The 20826-nt window shown below is 34.9% G+C and overlaps 2 protein-coding genes across 4 annotated transcripts; one reads left to right on the plus strand and one right to left on the minus strand.

Annotated features, from left to right (window-relative positions):
* Positions 1–337: 337 nt before the first annotated feature.
* On the plus strand, positions 338–17605 carry LOC106101118 (bromodomain adjacent to zinc finger domain protein 1A). Of its 2 annotated transcripts, XM_013280236.1 has the most exons (25): positions 338–672; positions 880–1209; positions 1827–2025; positions 2304–2535; positions 3265–3449; positions 4185–4470; positions 4841–4982; positions 5494–5663; positions 6376–6500; positions 6770–7004; positions 7394–7522; positions 7990–8174; positions 8604–8786; positions 9442–9609; positions 10002–10134; positions 10533–10733; positions 10961–11235; positions 11587–11699; positions 12288–12481; positions 13168–13254; positions 14026–14134; positions 14331–14395; positions 14564–14703; positions 15137–15300; positions 16014–17605. In XM_013280236.1, exons 1-25 carry the CDS (start codon positions 560–562, stop codon positions 16177–16179), a joined length of 4329 nt encoding a protein of 1442 aa, XP_013135690.1. In that variant the 5' UTR covers positions 338–559; the 3' UTR covers positions 16180–17605. The 2 variants fall into 2 exon arrangements, with proteins under 2 accessions (XP_013135690.1, XP_013135691.1); XM_013280237.1 differs by lacking the exon at positions 13168–13254.
* Positions 17606–19779: 2174 nt separating this feature from the next.
* On the minus strand, positions 19780–20823 carry LOC106101095. Of its 2 annotated transcripts, none has more exons than XM_013280206.1 (3): positions 20721–20823; positions 20353–20531; positions 19780–19928 (listed from the first exon to the last, which is right to left on the minus strand). In XM_013280206.1, the coding sequence occupies exons 2-3, from the start codon at positions 20513–20515 to the stop codon at positions 19858–19860; spliced, it is 234 nt and encodes a 77-aa protein (XP_013135660.1). In that variant the 5' UTR covers positions 20516–20531; positions 20721–20823; the 3' UTR covers positions 19780–19857. The 2 variants fall into 2 exon arrangements, with proteins under 2 accessions (XP_013135660.1, XP_013135661.1); XM_013280207.1 differs by having other exon boundaries at positions 20643–20727.
* Positions 20824–20826: the final 3 nt, after the last annotated feature.

The raw sequence follows: 20826 nt of genomic DNA on the forward strand, positions 1-20826 counted from the left end.
CCAACTATCGAGATTTACAAATTATATTTTGCAGTTAAAAACGCCTAAAAGTGTTATGGAATAAGCAAGACATAAAGAGTTGTAATGATTGATTCATGCGCGGTTTACACTTGGCAAATACAGTTGGTCAATAGCACTCTGACTGGACCGTCAATTAACTGTTAGAGTATGAACGCTAACAGGCGCCGCGCCAATAATTGTTGCTTGTGGCAACTGTCCAACTGTACTGGCCAAGTGTGAATCGGCCATTAAGAAGTCAGTGCCAGTTTAATGAAACTACCAAGAAATACACTTCACGAACTATACAAGTGTGTCAACACAGTTCATATGTTTCTGGCGTAAAAAGTAGCGCCCAGCGCGCCGTTTTTTGGCTTGTCAACCGAAACCACGCAACAATTTCCCTGTATCTTGATAAATGTTACTATTTTTCTCCAGTTTTACATTGAAGATTACGTTTATCAATGTGCCGCACAATTCGTAATGTAAAGCGGTTAGAGTGTTAATCGTGAAACATATATCAAATTAGTTTTCCCACCGTAGTGACCCGCGAACTCTTAACATGCCTCTATTGAAAAGAAAAGCGTTTGAGAAATCGACGGTGTCTGAATACCTTCGCGACGACGATGAGGTCTTCCACTGCGAGATCACCGACGAGATATTCAAGGATTATGAGTGAGTTTGTTTGTATGCAGTGTTTTCGCGCATTTCTCGTGTTTTTGTGAATAATATTGCGTGTACCACTGCGACATAAACCGTTGTCATTGCTTCCGCGCCGCTGCTCTTGTAGTAACGCAAGCGTGACATAATATGTCACCGTTCGATTTAATATGTTGAAATTTAGGATGATTATTAATGTTTTGTTTTACGTTTACTTTCAAGGGAGTATTGCGAGAGGATTATCCTGGTTAACTCCATGGTATGGACATGTGAGATGACCGGGAAGAATAATTTGACATACGCGGAGGCTATGGACAGTGAGAAAGCTGCAAGGAAGTCATTAAGAGACTTTCCAATGGAACTTCGAATACCAATATTGTACTTGGCAGCAAAGACCAAGAGATGTTCATTTGCAGAGATGTCAGAGGATGTATTTAACTTTGTAAGAGAGAGATACTTTGTTGGAGAGTCGGTTGAAGCTTGTCTGGAAGGTGACCAATGGCAGGAAGCGCATGTACTATCTGTCACAGTCCAGAAGCAACATCCAAACAGGTATCTTATATGCTAAATTTATCACTTAGTACATAATCTTATTGGAGACTAAAACATTACATAAAAATATTGTTACATATGTAACAAATTATGTTAGCAACAGCATATACTGCATTTATGGAGTTAGGTGGGACAATGTGTCGTCCTAAGATTCAATTTATCTTTTATAATTCCAGTAAAGTGCTATTTTATTTATTCAAATTAAAAAAAAAATCATAAATAAGTAACAGTACAGTAAAATCAATAACAATTTTTTTATAACTGCCACATATGATTGATAAACATGTTTATCTGGTATCAATTGATTCTTAATGTTTACATTTTTTTTATTAAATTAACACTTGTATACTAAGAATTAAAAGTAGTAATATTTATACCAAAATAAATAAATTGGTGACTGCATCTCTATGTGCAAATAGGATAAAACCAATATTTGTAACAATTAGTAAGATAAAATCAATTCTAATAAGATTTTAGTCTAGTTAGATATTCTAGAAATAGATGATATATCTGCAGTGAAAGTATCAAAATTTATTATGAAAGCAATTAATATAATTATACTTATTATTTGAACTTTATTCATAGTAATGTAACTTACATTATGTCACATTTTCCAGTACATCAACACCTCCAGCATCCTCATATTGTTACGAAGTGGAACAATTCCAAGAATCGGAGCAGACCTCTGCTGGCCAGATGGGTACTGCTCCTTACGACCGCGTACGTCGACGCAAAGGCATCTACTCACGTGACAAAAATAGACTCTTCCTTAAACAATTTGTTGAACAAGGAGCTGGAGGAATTATTACAATAAAGGTAAAAAAAATACTAATTTTCTTATTAGTATTAATTTTTGATAATCCTGTAAAGAGGATTAACATGAAAAGATTTTTTTGATATCTAATCCCATCATAGTCGACTGTTTCGTATCTGGTAAACTTACTGGTTAAGAAAATTGAGAATTATGCTCTTAATAAGATGTGAACATGGCAAAAAAGGGTACAAACTTCTACAGTGTATATTTATTTTATTCAAGGCATATATTGCATGTAAAAATGACTTCGAGATATGACACACATTAAAATCTTTTACAGCAATCAGCAATGGAAAAATACAACATAAATAAAGTCAATTTCAATCAAATATTTACTGGAAGCCCACCGGAGTTTGCATCATCAAAGAAATTATTAAAAACAAGTATGTCACCACCGAAAGCAAAGCCAGGATCAGCGACCAAGCTTAACAAATCATTGAAGAAAAGTCCTGATAAGAAAGGCAGACAGGAATCCATGGATAAGTTTGTGAAGAAGACTGATAAAGCTGAAGGTAATAATTTCAATGATATGTTCTCATTCAAGCATTTTCTGCCTAACAGAGTAGTGACGGCATGGAACAGGCTTCCGGATAGTGTAGTTGCGGCTCCAACAGTCAACACTTTTAACAATAGATTAGACAAACTTAAAATCTCCGAGCTTTACACGCATCAGCTAAATAGCTGCTAGTGTGTAACCCAATATAATAATAAAAAAAAATAATGTTCATTTCTTGCAAAAAGATTTGTCTATTTCACAAGACATTCTAACTCACTATATGTCCCCACTGAGGAGCTCAGAGCTTACCCTAAATTAAAAGTAACTAAGCCTTAGTTAACTATAGTGGCCCATTGCACGTTGACACATTTCTTTAGATATCTTCTTAAATATGTCATGATCATCAACTTGCCCTTATCCCTTATAGTATGTCGGTACAGTATGTGCTGCCCTTCCATACATCTCTATCTGCCGTCATATCTGAAACCACTTCTATCTTAAGCATATCCTCTTTCACACAATCCATCCATACTTTCTTCGGTTTTCCTCTTCCTTTGTAGCCATCCACATTCATTCTTAACACTTTCTGGTTTATCTTCTCAAAGCATTACAATTTTTTTCACAGTAAGAATGTCAGGTAAAAGTACCTATGAAATTAAAAAATCGAAAATTACATTGTTACATAGCAAAGTAATTACCAATAAATACCTTAATTCAATAATTTAATAATATCAATGATCACCAGCATCGCCAAGACCGAAACCACCAATGGATCCTGAAGCCAGAAAGAATGCACAAGAACTAGCAGAGAAAATGCGGAGAGCAGAAGACCAGCTGAGACAGCGCAAGGAAGAAGAGAAAGCTAAAAAGAAAGCACATCTCAAAGAGTGGCAAAGAATTAAAGATGACCAAGAATTAGAAGACCATAAGGTAATTTTCATATCTCTAGAAAATTTGTTTTGTACTAGCTGTTGCCCGCATGCCCGCTGGAGATCCGTTCAGCCATTTAGGCTACAAACACTGACAAACATCCATCCATCGTAACTTTCTCATTTATATTATTTATAATATAAGATAGTCTGGAGATTATAAGAATCCTGGCCTAGAGACACTTCATTCAACTTATATAACATTTTAATGTGCATAAAGTTTGTTTTGTAAATGTTTAAAGTTTTCATTTCTGATTTGGTTATAAATGGTCAAAGATTAGTATTTATTATACATAAATAAAAAAATATATCAATTTACACAAAATAGTCACAAAAAAAAATAGAAGCGATGTAAACTAGTGCATAGAATTAAAAAAAAAAACCTAATTGGTAACCTATGTTCTAGACTGTACATAAAATTTCTGTAAGATCCATTGCTATTCTTGAGATACAATTTAGCAAACTTTCTCAATTTACCTGATTATGCTGTGTTTTAATACAATAATGTAATCCAATTGGAATTATATTAGAACTAGCTTTCGTCCGCGTGGAATAAAAAAAAACAAAAGGTAAGTATCCTATGTGTTCCACCAGATTATCCTCTACTTCTATGCCAAATTTCATCGAGATCCATTCAGCAGTTTAGGTTACAAACTGTAACAAACATCCATCCATTTAAACTTTCGCATTTATAATTTTAGTAGGGTTAATTTATTTTTAAAGATATTTTTTCCAGGTGATACCACAAGCCACGCCAGTAGCAGTGGAAGGCATACCTCACAAACATTTTGGAGATTTTCTATCTATTCTGGAATTTGTTCACATGTACAGTGACATCCTCAAAGTAAAAGATGTATTTCATCAGGACTTCGATTTAGAGTTGTTTAGGAAATCATTGACTTTAAAAGAGCACTCGGGAACATTTAGTGACTTAGTACAAATGTTTCTAACTACAATATTTACACTGCAAGAAGATGAAGCGGAAGAATATAATGAGAACGGAAGAATGCAAGAGTCTACAGGTAAGTAGTGTTATAATTTATTTATTTTAGTACTAAAATGCATTGCATGAAATCTTATATTTGCTTATACTCAGGGTATTTCTAAGTTTAACTATATACCGCGTTTATTTGTAAATTGCTATTATTAGTGAATTATTGAGGTGTAGCTTTTGTTTGGCACATTACATCTATGCAAAATTTCATTTCTCATTCATAATAGTAAGATTGCACTCAGTCTGTAACTAGTCTCTCTTAGTATACCTTAAACTTTAGTGTAGATCTGAAAACCCGCATAAGGGGATCTCTTAATGAATGTGGCAGAAAATTCTCCACATAAAAGTATAAATTTCTTCAGATTTATGATTATAAAGTATTCAAATATAAATTGCAGGTGATGCAGAATTAGAAACGGATATAGGAGTATGGAAAGCGATTGAATTGGCTACAAAAGCCGGCAAATGGCCACAAACTTACCTCGGCACACCGCTCACCAAGCTGCCGCTGGACCCCACCACTGTCACTGAAGTACTAAGGTAACAATATCTACTTACATACCTTAAGAAGTTTAAAATTTAATATATATCTATAAGTCGTTATTGCGTGTGACTTTGTCGGCTCGGAATCAATTAAAATTATAAGTTAAGCCTATGGGTTCTTCCAGAATATTTTAATGTTAAAGCTTTCGCCCGCAACTACGTTCGCATGGAATTAAAAAAAAAAAAACAAAAATGAGTAGCCTTTGTGTTCTTCCAGAATATGATCTATACCAAATTTCATCGAAATTCGTTCAGTCGTTTAAGCTACATACTCCAACAAACATTCATTTAAACTTTCGCATTTATAATATTAAATCTTACGATTTATCAAGATTCTTTTGGAGATAGTATCCGACATCGTTATATCTACTGAAACATTCGCATTTATACATTTTATTTCATAGATGTAATCTAACAAAAATTATAAATTTCTATTTGTCGCATCTCAGTTATCAATATTATGTGAACAATTTTTATAGATAAGGGAAAATATCTATATAATTTATAGATTGTACATGCTGTCGTCGGGCGGGGTGAGCGGCGGGCGCAACGCGGCGCTGCGGTCGGTGCAGCGCGGCGGCTACACGGGCGCGGACGACGCCGCGCTGCGTCTGCGCATCTCCGCGCCCGCCGTGCTGCGCCGCCTGGCCTCGCTGCACGTCGCTGATCTACCACTAGGTAAAACTATCCTTTTTTTTTTTACGTGGCGAAATGTCTACACATGTTCCGACTCATTGGGACCTAGAGTCGGAATATGTCGGACTCGCACCGACTAAAACCCCACGGTGGTCGCCAACATCGCAAGAAAAGGGGGGAATGGGATCTCCGTATGGAACACAACCATGTCAATATTCTCTTCTGGGGGTTGCCCAGGGCCTCATATAATACACTTGCAACCAAAAATCCCCTAAGGAGGGGGAGCGTCATTAATGAGCGGGCCGGCAAACGGCGCAGTTCCACGATGTCGGCCCCGTCGATCGGGATCGAATCTTTCCCGCTACCGCTCAGCAGCTTCTTTCTAACACCTATCCTAGAATTCAATTAAAATGAAAATAATAAAAGTATCTAAACTGTACCTTTATAAAGCTGTAATCATAAATTACACAACTGTTACACAAACACGTTTGTTACATAAATGAAAAATGCTTTATTGTTCAATGTAAATACTTTTGAATAAAACCATATACAAGGGCGTAAGTTAGTGTTTTCGTGTTAAATATCTACACGTAAAGGGTTAATTAAAACAATTTATAGTACGGCAACTTTTGGTCCTTTGAGTCGGATAATCGCTTGTTTCAAACATAGTATTTAAGCGTTATTTCGATGAATTAATGTAAATTAGTAAAATCGTATGTTAAAACAAGCGTTTTAATGTATTTTAATATTGCAGAGGATAAATTCCTGATTCTGCAGTGTCTTATGAACCAAGTGCTGAGTTACGCCACCGTGCGAGATATCACTGAGGAGCGTCTCGAGGAATACAAGACTATCAAACAGTCTTTAAGAATGCTACAGGTATTTATGTAATTCCTTATGTAATCTATGACCTAGTTAACTACCGAAATTAATCCTTCAGATAGATTTTTTAATTACTTCTATTTGTATTAAAAAAAACTAAAAAAAAAACTTGCTGTAACAGAACACGTTTATATTTCGATTTTTTTGATGAATGAAATTTGAAGGAATTGTATTTAAATATAGCAGATAAGTCAAAAATTAGTTTTTGTTTCTGATATCTTTCAATTATTTTTAGAGTGATGTAACATTTTTTCGTAATTTTGTAGATAAATGAACGAAAACGCGAAGTACAATTGGTAGCAACACGTCAGGAATTAAAGAAGGAAGCTCAGACCACTAAAACAGAACAGAAGTTAACAGGCGATCAGGCTAAAGAAGTAGATGAACAGCTCAAAATATCAATAGAGAAGTTAAATAAGAAAAGTGAAGTTAAAAAACACGAATATGAGAAGAAACTGAAAGAGTTACAGCTTTCTCTCTTTAAATATACTTCGTATGTTGGTAAGTCATTTTTGTTTATAATCGACTAGCTGTTGTCCGAGGCTTTGTCTGCAAACAATTTAAAACAAAAACTTAATAAATATACTATGTGCTGTATAATTTTTATATAGATCTGTTAAGCCATTCTGGAGATATGTAGTAACAAACATCCATCCATGGATGCGACACGATGACGTTATTACTGAAGATTTCAACACATTTATATAAAAAATTAGCGGTTACCCGCGATATCATGACCACAGTATTAAAAACGGCCCAGACGTTGTTGAGATTACCTAAATAAAACACGGCTTACATATAAAAAATTGGTTGTCTGTTACTAGCAATGCAAATATTCACCATGTTTTTTTTTCTATCTTCTCGTTGCATAAAAACACTTGTTTATATAGGTATGGACCGCGCATACCGTCGCTACTGGGTGGTGCGGCGCGTGGGCGGGCTGTTCGTGGAGGCGGGCGGCGAGGAGCGCGGCCTCTGCCGGCACAGGCCCGCCCCGCATCTCACCAGGGAGGAAAGAGGTCGGTTAAAACACAATAAAACTACCCTTCCAGCCACTGATATAAGATAAGCTTAGCTGTACTCGCTTTGGCAGAGGTACAGTCAGCTGCATAAATATGTGTATGTTTACTAAACTTGAATTTTGTAGATTTTAGTTTATGTTTGAACGTATTTGTCAATTATATTTATGGTAGGAACCACAAAATCACATACAAGTTTTCGAAGTGTTGTAAAGGGATACATATTTATGCAGTCGATTGCACTACAAAGCTCTTAATTGTAAAGAATTTAAAGTGAATTCCTAGTTTTCTGAGCAAAAAAAACCGTTTTATTTTATTATTTACTTTTAAGCACTAGAATAATCTATTGAAATAAAATTTAATCTACAATTTAAAAATATCTAATAGCTGTTAAATATCACCAAAAATTACAATATTCAATGGGAATAAAATAAAAAAAATAAAATATTTAACGCTTGTATATCCAGCTGGGAGTGACAAAGAGAACGAATCAGCGGCGAATCGCGGTTCACCAAAGAAACCGTACTTAAACGGTGTGGGCGTGAAGGTGGGCGGGGCGGAGAGCGGCCCCGCCTCCGCGCACGCTCTGCAGCGCGCGCGCGACCTCATGCTCTGCACCGCCGATATTAACACCTGCTATGTACACGGCAAGGTGAGCATTTCAACATGAACATAATATACTTCTGCCCTTTTCTTAAATTTACATAGCTTCCTGAAACTTGGGTGTCAAATATATAGAATGTACGGATCCATCTGTACAAGTGTAATATTTTTAGAACTGAAGGTCTATACAAGTTTAATATTTGTAACTGTACTTTGATATATCTCTGTATAAAATCAATTGATCAGAAGTTTTGTTTAATCACAACTGTGAACTTAGTTGATATCAATACAGTCTAGATTTTATAGATTGAAACCATATATTTTAGCAATAAAACGTACTATACTTCAACATGCAGGAGAATTCTATTCTAAATATTAAAGACAGATAAAAGAAAATTTGACTATGTTACTTATAAGTTTTCAATCTCGACCGTTTATAAACTGTCCGGAGGGTATAGTCTGTAACATATGATTTCAGGTGGACCGTCCCCAGTGGTCGGTGTACCACAGCGCGGAGCAGGTGGGCGCGCTGGCGGCGGCGCTCAACAAGCGCGGCCTGCGCGAGAGCGAGCTGCGACACGCGCTGGAGCAGGACAGCGCGCATCTGCTGGCGCACGTCGACTCTTGCCCGCTGTATCTGCTCAACCCCGCTATAGCACCGGTAACTTGCGATTATTACAAACATCTATAATTCTGATACGTTTGACAAGAATCACAAACGTATGTAGAAACTCGCACATAGTAAAAATATTTTTTTATATCATTAGGTGGCAAACTAGCAAGCGGCCACCAAAGTCCACCAAAATGGAGAAGCGACCGCTGCCCGCATTCGCAATAGCGTAGCGTTGCCTTTATGACAGAGGTGGAGACATTTTCCTATCCAATGCGTCTCCTCCATCGTCACATCCACGTTTCCTTCTCTTATAAGAAAATGGGTGGGAAGGAAAGAGACTAAACTTGGGCCTGATATAATGAAATTGCAGTGTCTGTGTAATGTCAAAAGAAAATTCTATATTTCGCATAGGTGATGTATTTGCGTTGTTGATAAAGAAAATTGTCTTAGTTTTTTTTTCATGCCACGTAAACGAAGATACAAGAAAAATCTAGGAAAAAAAAATATCCGAAGACAGAACTAACGTTTTGTTTTTTGTATAATATTAGTAGACTTTGTTAATTTACTAATATGTAGCATTGCTGGTAGGTTCGTCATATGTTTCTCAACTGTTGAAGGCCGGGATTCGAATCCACGAATTTTAGTTAGGGACATATCTCAAGTAATTACGATATGGGGTTTTAAAAGTACACACTACTTGCAGCCTCCGGCGCAGCCATCGCAGCACATGACGCGGCGGCGCTGGCAGCCGTCGCTAAGCGTGCCCGCTGACACTTCCCTTAGCGAAGCCCTAGAGCTCTCCTTACGTGACCACATACTAGAACTGGAGGAGAAGATCTTCCACGGATGTTTAGGAGCGCTTAAAGTTAAGGTAAGTTGAAGCCCGGTGTACATGTATAGACGTTTTCAAATATCTTAGTGGCTCTTAGTAAGAGTTTGACTATGTAAGGTGACCTTGGGATGCAAATTTACTTGAAATGGCCAATAAATTGTACTTAGTGGTCACTAAATGGGTTTCTTAGTGTAAGTTAAAATGATAAATGTTAGGTGCTGTAATCATAACTGTTACACAAAAAACTTAAGTGCCTGTCTATGGCTGTAATCTAGGAAGAGGAGGGGACAGGAAGATAATTAAGGGGGAACAAATGGATGATCACTTAATACTTTTTTATTTCAAAGGGAAATCCTGCATGAATGATACAATATTTCAATGAAATATTAATGAGTCGTTTTTAAGTTATGTATGAGGATAAATGATGTTAGGACCGCGAGGCGTGGCGTGGCACTCTGATGCTGAAGGGCTACGACAAGCAGGCGGAGTACCTCAGTTGGGGGCCCGGACAGAAGTACAGGGATGACTACCACCAACCCAATGGTGTTCTCAACTTACCCAATGGTGAGTTTATCATAGAACATAATTATATACTAGCTTTCGCCCGCGATTTCGTTCGCGTGGAAAAAAAAAAGAAAAGTAAGTAGTCTATGTTTTGTTCCAGACTATTATTTACGTCTATGCCAAATTTCATCGAGATCCATTTTAGCCGTTCTACAAATTCAAACAAACATCCATACTTCCTTCCATCCCTCTAAACTTTCGCATTTATAATGTTAGTAAGATATGAAATCTGTTGGGGAAATTGGTTCCTGTTTAAAGCGCCTGGTATTCATCAAATATTTTTTATATGAGCAAAAGTACCACACATCTGAATACTATCGAATAATTTCAACAAGACTTAAAATAATCGCTAAACGGAATATAAAGAATAAAATGTGTAATGTTTATTTTTAACACAGATGTAGATAAAGAAGAAATAGAAGCGATACCAATAAACAGATATCGGGATCCCGGACACTATTTGGAAGCACCAAAGTTAAACGGCATCAAGAATGGACTTGAGGAGAGAGGTCCCAGCGCGGAAGTAGTACGAGGTCTAGCCTGCGCGCTGCTGCAGGTCTCACAGGCTATACACCATAAATACTTGAAAAGACCTCTAGGCAAGTATACATCATTTCAAATATGTTGCCAGCTCAAAGTAAACTGCTTTGTGGTGTTCTGTTCTGTAACTCGTACGATGTTCCTAGCCGACAAGATATTTGAAATGTTTTATATTAAAACATATTCGATTTTAGGGGAAATGTCTTCAAAGCTAATGTCAAAATAATTTAACTTCTTCCAGAACTGAATATTAAACACTTGTTTAAGAAATTCATGTTACTTTTAGGTTTAGACGACAAAGAGCGTAAAGACCGTGAAGCAAAGAACAAGCCTCTGGACCTGGAAGCACTCGAGAGATGGGAGGTGTCTCTAATGGAGTGCAGGAGTTATGCTCAAGTCGTACTCCACCTGCTGACCCTGGACTCCAGCATCACCTGGTCAGCCAGCATATTGAATGCCAGCTGCAGGATCTGCCGCAGGAAGACAGACCCTGATAATATGCTGCTATGTGATGGCTGTAATAAGGGACACCATTTATATTGCCTCAAACCTAAACTATCGGTTAGTTTCTTACTAGTTTTCCAAATTTTTTTCACATATCTTGTCAGCTCAAAATCATTTTTTGGAGGCTCCACAATTTATACATAACACGTACGATGTTCCGAGCCGACAAGATATTTGACGATGTCTATACTTGATTTCGATTACTTGTTTTTAATGAGTTTTGTAAATTTCATGCGTCCAGTCTATATTAGTGGCAAGGGTGAGTTGTAATTAGTGAAATGTGTGAGAAATTATTATTATTTAGGTTTTTGCTTGCATTTTCCTATGTTGGCTATCGAAAATGCTTGTTTTGAGGTATTTATGTACCGTTAATTCTGGATATAGACATGTTTTTTTGCTTGTTAACAGAGAGTACCTGAGGGCGATTGGTTCTGCGACCAGTGCCGGCCCAGAGAGAAGACGCCGAGGAGAAAGAGGAAGCTGTTCAGTGATGATGACCTTGAAGATGACCTTGACAACAGGTGAACATGGGTTATATTAATAAGCGACATTAAAATTTCAACCTTAAAGTTGCTTAAATTCATTTTTAGACATGTAATTGTAAAAACTCTCTTATTTTATTTTAAAATTTAATTGTATTTCCAGTGTTAGAAAATTGTTAAACCAATAGGTCATGTAAATATTAATTATATTTACTTATTAATTGTTGCTCGTGACTTCGCCTGCGTGAAATTAAAAAATAGAACAACACATAGCCTATGTTACTCACAGATAAATTACCTTTCTAATGCTGAAAGACTTTTTATAATCAAAATATCGATCGATCGATAAATACTCTAGCAAAGGTAGATTTAATCATCATTTAATCTGTTTAATTGACAACACAGCGACGTCATATTAGATAAGCCACTTGCTTCGACCAATAGTGTGCGTTTTAGAACTTAGCGAGGGAATTTGAAAAAAAGACACTTTTTAATGATTACATTTTGCCACTTAATCACATTATATTTTAAACAATTTTTGCAGGAATGTTTTTATAGTAATAAAGTATACTTAAAAAAAGTTTGGTGCAATTTGGCGTCATATGCATATTGCCTATTGTTTGTCAGTGTGTGCGGTGAGGGTGAGGGTGGTGCGGAGGGTGAGGGCGGCGAGGAGCTGCAGTGGGCGTCTGTGTGCGGCGCGTGCGGCAGCGGCGGCCGGCTGGCGGCGACGTGCGGCGCGTGCGGCGCGCGCTGCCACGCCGAGTGCGTGTCGCAGCGCCGCGCGCTCTGCAACAACTGCGCTAATGGCACCCGCAGAGGTATCTACACACTATACTATACCCTAGAGTCGGTGGCTCAGTTGTAATCTACAGGTCTTGGGTTCGAATCCCGCCGTACCAATGTAATTTTCCATTTTTCGAATTTTCATATGTACATAATTTACCCGACGTTCTTACGAAAAACATTGTGATGCGAAAAAATTCAAAGATATGTGTGAAGTCATCCAACCCGAAGTGCAGCGTGGTTGACTATGGCCTAGTCACCTATTTAGGGTAGGCTCCGAGCCCCTCGGTGGTATAGTGTGACGTATAGTGAGCTGGTAATGATGATGATGATACTATACCTGTAATGTACTAGCGGGGAATTTGTGGGTGTTACAGCTATGCTTGAATGATTTGTATGCAAAATGAAAAGATTAGTAAATCTGTATCATAAAGGTTGGTCACGGGTACATAATTATTTGTTTTTTCGTCGTGTGAAAGACATTTTAAAGCCAAACAGGCAGGTTTGCCCTCAATAAGGCTAGTTTTCTAAAATTGTAAAACCGCGAAAGGTGCTGACCGTACCAAATGTATGCCTGTTTATTCCTTGAAAACCGGTACTAAGTCATGGGAGTTAATACCTTTTTCGCCACAATACAAAATTTTGAGTACAGCGGTTATGGTTATTATATTTAAAAAATCTGCACTAAGAGGTCTTTAGTAACCATTCTTTATATGTAAAGAGCACACTGTCCGTCGGTGCGCGGCGACCGCAATCAACAACATCCACGAGTACGCGAGGGTGCTGGACGCGCCGGTCGACACCTCCGGTTTGTCGCACGATATGACACTACCTCCTACCTCTACAACTCCTACTAATACAGTACTATCCAAACTTTATGACTGCTCGCAATTTTCCAATTGACAAAGCACAAAAATAAGTAATACTCAAAAAGGGTTCCATTAATAGCATCTGAAATACATCTATGCGTGCATACGAAGTAGACTAGAAAGATGTACAAGAACTGTTGCCAAATAGATGTCTGCAGACTCTGCTTACCCCATTTGATTACGGGTGTGACGTTTTATCTACACCAAAATTTTAGCAATTAGGAGGACAAAAGGATACAAGGAGATGCAAACACGTGATCCCGCTTTTCTCGTGCAATGAATGAAATTCGAGCGGCTATAAAGTTTGAATAGTATAATACCATTTTATTTTCTTAACCTCTTCTCATTCAGAAGGCCTTTTCTCTATAACATTTGCTTCACGCCTACTTACTCCCTTTTCGTTTGATCACCTTAATTATGGAATGTCATAAGTCTATTTGCTTTTGGGTCCGTTTATTTCTTTTGGTTTATTTGCTATGGTTATTTATGTTTTTTCTTCGTTTTTTCGTTGTTTTAAATTTTTTTGCTGCACAAATTTTGTCGATTTCCTTGTTGTTCTGTTTGAAAAGATTATTCACCTAAAAATTGTAATTCTTGGGTGGCGTTGCATTTTACTATGGCACATTTTCATTTCGTTTTATTTTCTGCTATTTAGCTTCAATTGATAAATTATAAAAAGATTTTACTAATTATATTTTTATTGTTTATAGATTCTGAGGATAGTGAATATAATACAGCGTTGGTGAAACTAAAGAAACGTAAATCCCGGAGCAGTAAAGATGAGTCTCCAGCACCGAATGGCGCCAAGAGAGGGCGCAAGTGAGTTAACGTTTATAAAATTGTGTATCTTTTTAAAATGACCTAAAACACTATTATAAATGCGCAAAATTGAATGCAAAACTAGTTTTAATAAATATAGATAGAAAGTAATCTGGAAGAACACGTACTAAGTTCTTTTTCCGCGGACGATGTCGCAAGCAAAAGTATTTTTATGTTATTAATCTCATTTTTACAGACCTAAAAATATGGTGAATGGCACACCGGGCAGAAAACCTAAATTACTCACAAATGGACATCACGGTATGTAGTTGAAAAATAGATTTTGTAATAGAATACTATCTAAGACTAAGTAAAATTACTAACAAAAAAATGGATTTATATCTAAAAAATATAATAAATAAATAAAAAATAGATTTTTTTATGCTATACTGCTAAAAATATATTTTTAATCTATGCTATGTTTTGCAGAGGAGGCAGTGGTGAGGAAGCGGTCCAGCAGACGTGAGCCTTCAGTCAGTCTGCACACGGACAAGTTGGAGACGCTCCTGAATGATGCAATGAAACACAAGGACTCCTGGCCATTTATAGAACCTGTCTCCACTGATGATGTAAGTCACATATACTATATTTATTTTAACGGCCTGTTAGTCTAAAATTTTAAAAATATAGCAAGTAGAGTCGAGGTAATCCTATCTTTTTTATTTATTCATTATTTCAAAACCGTTACAAATGTTTCATTGCAAATTCCCACCAAACCATTCAGGTGGTTTATAGGCGTCCTTTTACACATGTAAACAAAATATCATGAACAAATTACAATGAAAAAACGAAAAAAAAAGCATGAAAACCAAAGGAAATACAAGAATTATATTCAACAAAAACCCTAACTTAACTTAATTACTAACAAAAGATTTCTACAACAGAATTAACACAACAGATTTCTTAGTTTCCTCTTTAGTAAGTTTTGTTGACAAATAATTACACTGTACTTTACAATACAAAGTTCACCTTTCAAATAATGTATTGACCATTTGTTCCCAGGTGCCAGATTACTTAGACGTGATCAGTGAACCGATGGACCTGACCCTGGTGCAGGAGAAGCTGTCCGAAGGACAGTACTCTGCGGACGCGGAACTGCTGGCGGACGTTGCGCTCGTCTTCAACAACTGCTTCACATACAATAAGGATACCCATCCTGTTGCAAAGTATGCCCTGACTATTTAAAAAAATATTTTGTTCAATTGAATAGATATTTATTTACTAAATTACAGAAACTTGTAAATGCTTTCAGTTTCAAATTATGTATTTTCAAGTATAAATACATGTTATTGACGGATAAGTAGAGATATATGATTTTGAAACCTAAACCATATACAAGTCTCAACAGTTTTGTAACTACATTGCAATTGACTGTACAATTTCCAATGAGTAACATTATTTTAGAAACTTTTAAAAAAAAATCAGATGCAGAGAAAAAGGATATTTCACCTACCTACGTCAAAATAATTTTTCCCATTCTTTTTCTGTATTAACCCTTAACTTGGCAGAATTTTATTATTTCAAATATCAAAATAATATTCATAGCACTTAACCTTGATGACCCAAGGTGTCTAGAAAAAATAATAAAAAAAAAATTCTGATGTATCTCTACAGATACACTAACAAGAAAAGGGTTTAAAAGGGTAAGAAGGAATAATATAAGGCCTCCAGTACACACATCAGATTACGCGGAATTGTTTCCACTTTACTCCTGTCTTATATGTGGTATTGCCAAATTCATGCAAACAATGTTATTGCGGACTCTATAACTTATATGAACAATAAGAAACAATTCTTTAAAAATGTAAATGTTTACTACCAGAACTATAACATGAATATCTTGCACAATTTGCTATTAATAATCAATAATCTCTTCCAGAGCTGGCTACCGACTAGAGAAGTATCTTATAAAGCGATGCACAGAATTAGACCTGCCACCTCTACCACCGACTGTCCTGGATGATGAAGTAGAAGAACCAGTTAAGCGGAAGTACCAGGATGAGATTGATGAGGACCCAAAAGCAAAGAGAGTGAAAATTAAGTGAGAATAAAAATGGTCGCATCTGTCTGTGGTGTAATGAATGTAGTGATTGTGATAATGTTTGTGATTATAGTGACAGACGGACAAATTGCTGTATTTAATATCTATAAAGACTCCAAACTTAATGGATTAAGTTTCAAGGTAAGTTGACACAAATATCAAAGTTGCGTTTCACTTTGTTCTTTTCTAAAGATGGGAAGAGAAGTGAATTTGACAGAGCTTGGGATGCAGAAGAGGAAGTATCCCCTTTCTGTGTCTATCCTCAGTTGATAAAAGATTTTTGCTTTTGATCTATTTCGGCAAATAAGAAAATTGTCTTTTATGTTGTTTAGTTTGTAAACCTTTGATTTGACAAATTTGTAAGCTCCTAAGTAGAATATGGTAAGCCATTGGCATTTACAACTTGTTTCTTGTTAAATTAACTTGATAAATTCTCATTTAAAGTAACTGAATGAACTGTAGATTTGAGTCGTCTATTGTATGTTTATGATCCTTCGTAATTTTTTTATTAATGTTTAAAGTTTTGTTTTACAAAATTTACGTTATAAACTCATGATCATTTACGTAGGGGCCACCAATATATTCAAGCGTCGGGTAATTCCCGAAGGGCCGATCATCTAGAGGGTTATTTTTTTCTCATTGGTTCATGGCCAAAACACTCCGTCAACTACAAACCCATTGTTAGAACTTAACTTATATTTTGTTAATGTATTTATTTCTAACCTAGCTTTGTATGTTGTGATTTTTATTTTGCAAGGTTATTTTATTATACTATTTGGTGTTTACATGATTATTAGTTCAAAGAAACTGGCATATTAAATTTTTTTAAGTGCAAAGGATTGTCACAAATCTTAAATAGTACTGTAAAATTGATTTTAATTATTATATGACCATTTTGATGTTAAAATTCTATGGACATTACAAAATTTTGAGTAATACAAACATAAAACGACTGGATCTGCGTAATGATAATATACTCTTCATTACAAAAGTATTTTTGACTTCTTAATTAAGATATATGAATCATAAACCTTTTTTTCTTGTTACTTAAATACTGAAAAGCTGCTAAAGTTGTAAAATATTTGCATGTGAATGTAAATGGACTTCTTCAATGGCACGATTTTTGCTTTCGATACTCCTGACTATTGATGTATGAAGTGTGAAATTTATATTGATTGAAAAAATTAGATTTAATTTTTGTTATTGTTATAAAATTGGTTATGTGAATAAAAGACACCACTAATTAATGTCATTAAAAAATAAACAAAGTGTATAATATCAATAAGATTTTGTAAAAGCACAATGTATATAAACAACAAAATAAACGGTTTTTATGACCAAATGTCATAAGAAAGGGAAAAACAAAAAAATCAAACAGTAATCTTGTTTAAAAAAAAACTACTTTGTTACTTATGTAAAAAATAATAACCAAAGTGAAAAATACAAATTTAATTAGGATTATTAATATTCCACTAAATTTTAAGTGTAAATATAATTTTTAAACTTAGATTACGAACTTAATACTCTAATGGTGTGTTCAAAAGCCACAGAAAGTGCCTGTCGCTTCTGTATTGAAGTCAATTCATTAATAACTTAGTCTTCTATATGACTTTTATGATATATTTAAGAAATTGAAAAAGCGAACTTTGCATTGAAATACAAAATTTTGTGATATGTATGGACATTGAAGTGCAAATAAACTGTGTGTATGATTATTCTATATTTGTACTGCAAACCATTATAATATACAAAATCAATTAATGTCAACTAACTAACCTATAAAATTATTTTGAAAATAATTTAAACAAATTGGCTTCAGACATGTTAAACTATTTTTTGGTGTATTTGAATTTTCTTTTTGTTTATGTCTGGTCTATTTAAATTTTTAAAGCAAGGGTCGCTAAACTGCAACTCTGTAAGGTTATTTTTGACATAAAAATTGTCTATATATATATAAGGTATGTTTCAAAGTATATTTTAAATATCTTATTAGCGATGATTGTATTGCAAAAATCCCAAATTTATAAGAATGGCTCACACTACTCGGCTGCCCTTGTTATAGTTAATTTAATTGTAGAGAATATAATATTTATATGTATATGCTTTACAATATTGTTCAAATAAATCGTAAATAAAAGTATGGTCACTTTGACCAACTGTGACATAGTTGTTATGAAATCTGTGCATTTAGTGTTTGGACCTCATTTAATTGTGTATTGCTCATGATTGTTATTTTCTTGTGTAAAGTTTAGATTTAAGTTGTGAAAAAATAATGTCAATTTCGAATTATCAGTGTTTTTTTAACGGGATCTGTTTTGTTTTTGGTTGAAAATGTTATTCAACTATTAAGGTAAATTTTTTTTTTTATCTACACTGAATGTTTTTTTTATTTAGTATTATTATTTTTTAAACTCTTTGAGAAACCTGGCCAAAGGCGACATTTACAGTTCTATTCAGAATCATTGTTTTTATTTCTCACGTTGTTACTATAATTGTAATTTGCTTGTTTTTATTATATGACATAATCAGGAATATGTAAAATTCTGTGAAATCCAATGCTTAATATGAAACTAAAAATTAGTGTTGTAAATTTTGAAGCAAACTTGTGCAGGTTTTGCATATTCTTGGTTACTCTATACTTGGAAAACTTAATATCAGCAAGTCTGTCTACTGCTAAAGCCACAATATTTATTACAAATATTTAACTTTGTAATCTTCATTTCAAGCTATGCTCAGGTAGTTTTAGTTGAAATATGCCATTTTGTATAAAATAATGTGAATATCAAAGCTGCGATCAAATTGCATTCCTTTAATAAATGTTAACTTCTCGGATTTTTTCAAGTAATCAGTCATTGTTTGCCAGCGAATATTTATTGTGTAATTTATAAGTTTGATAATAATTTATATTGGTAGCCAATAAAGGAACATCAAAATGAAGAATGTTTTTATTCCATACTAGCTGTTCCCGCGCGGGTTCATCCGCATGAAATTAAGAAATTTTTTTATTGTTTACATTTGTTAAACTATCAATAGCAAATGTCAAAATGACATGACATGACAAACCTTGACAATCTTGCTTCCTTGATGTTGGCAGCATCTTATGATCTCTTTCCCACATTATGGTTTTTATCCGAATTATTTACCCCTTAAGTTTAATGGCAGTAAAACATATAGCTTAAAGCGTGACGTAAGTGTAGGGCTTTTTATCAAAAAAAGAATTATTCAAAAATATGCTGTAATTGCTGACATCTTAGGCAACAAAGAAGTGTGTGTTTACGCTTTATTATAATAGTATAGATTATACACTTTTTCATACTAATTTTCTAGATTTGTATTTTCGTATATGGATAAACTAGAAAACGACTGTACTTTCAAAACTTTTTTCACCATAAGAAAGCTCTATTGTCTATGAGTAACATAGTAATTACTAGAAGTTTTTTTAATTCCGCTCGAAGTCATGTATAAAAGCTACTATTTGCTGGGTTCAGTAAAACAATGTTTATAGTATAACATTTACTAAACAAAGGTGTGCAATCTTTCCTCCTACATAAAATATTGTTTGCAATTTAGTTTATTCAAAAATAAAATGTAAAAGAAACAAAAATCGAACTAGAACATGATTTAATTTAATTCTTAAAACATAAATGGTATTGTTTTAAATTGCAGCTTGGCCCTATTGTATTCAGTGATGGTGCTCAGCAGCCTCCTTCCTCCTGATTTCTGCCCACTTGCTGACATTCTCGGGAGAGTTAGCTGTAACAAATTGTATAACATTATTTATTGATTTAGGTCTATGCTTAGAGTCAGATAGCAGTAAACTTATGCAAAAACTTTAAAGCCTACAATATTGGTAGAACAGCTAGCAAGTCTCAAAATACAATTATGACTTTGTGTTTTTTGTAAATTATCACCAGATTTAGTGACTGACTCTAACTTCACTTAATTTGGGTAAAGATTTTATTAAGAAGGCATTTTAAATTTGTTATAAGCTTTAAGATTTGAAACAGTTTGAGATGTGATAAATGGTCCTGACATGATGGACCTATCACTAACTAGTATTAACAGCTAGGTGTAGGAATATAGAGAAGGGACGTATACCAGGATTGTCAATTAAAATGTAGTTAACATTCTAATATTGCATTAATTACTGTTATAGTGAATAAAAGTATGTTCTTACCCATTTTGTGGATCTTGTAGAAGATTGGCAGAGATACACCAATTCCGATGAACCAGTAACGCCAGACCCATTGGTTCTGTAGATAATATTTAAGGGGGAACTGCGCAATCTTTGCCGAAAATGTGTAGGGGAACTTCATAGGGCGGCGCGGAACGTCCGTCATGGTTGCTGATGGCCTGCTGAAAATGGAAAACACCAAAACTTATTATGTAATAAGGGTTGTTAGTAAAAGAAATGTAGAGAATGTTATAAGGATATATCGTCTCTAAATGGCGAGACACCTCAATTACTTTGTATTAATACCGTAGTTATTTGAATTCTGTTGAAACTTGTACAATAAATAATAATTTTATATTATAGAATCTAACCTGTCTTTCTTTTCAAGATTACAACCAACACAGATTAATAAAATTAGCAAACAGAACAGAACATCAAATAGCTGTTGTGTTGCTCGTTTATCGCGGATTGATAAAT

This window comes from Papilio polytes, unplaced genomic scaffold, assembly GCF_000836215.1.
Source record: "Papilio polytes unplaced genomic scaffold, Ppol_1.0 DF824024.1, whole genome shotgun sequence".
Lineage (NCBI taxonomy): Eukaryota > Metazoa > Arthropoda > Insecta > Lepidoptera > Papilionidae > Papilio > Papilio polytes.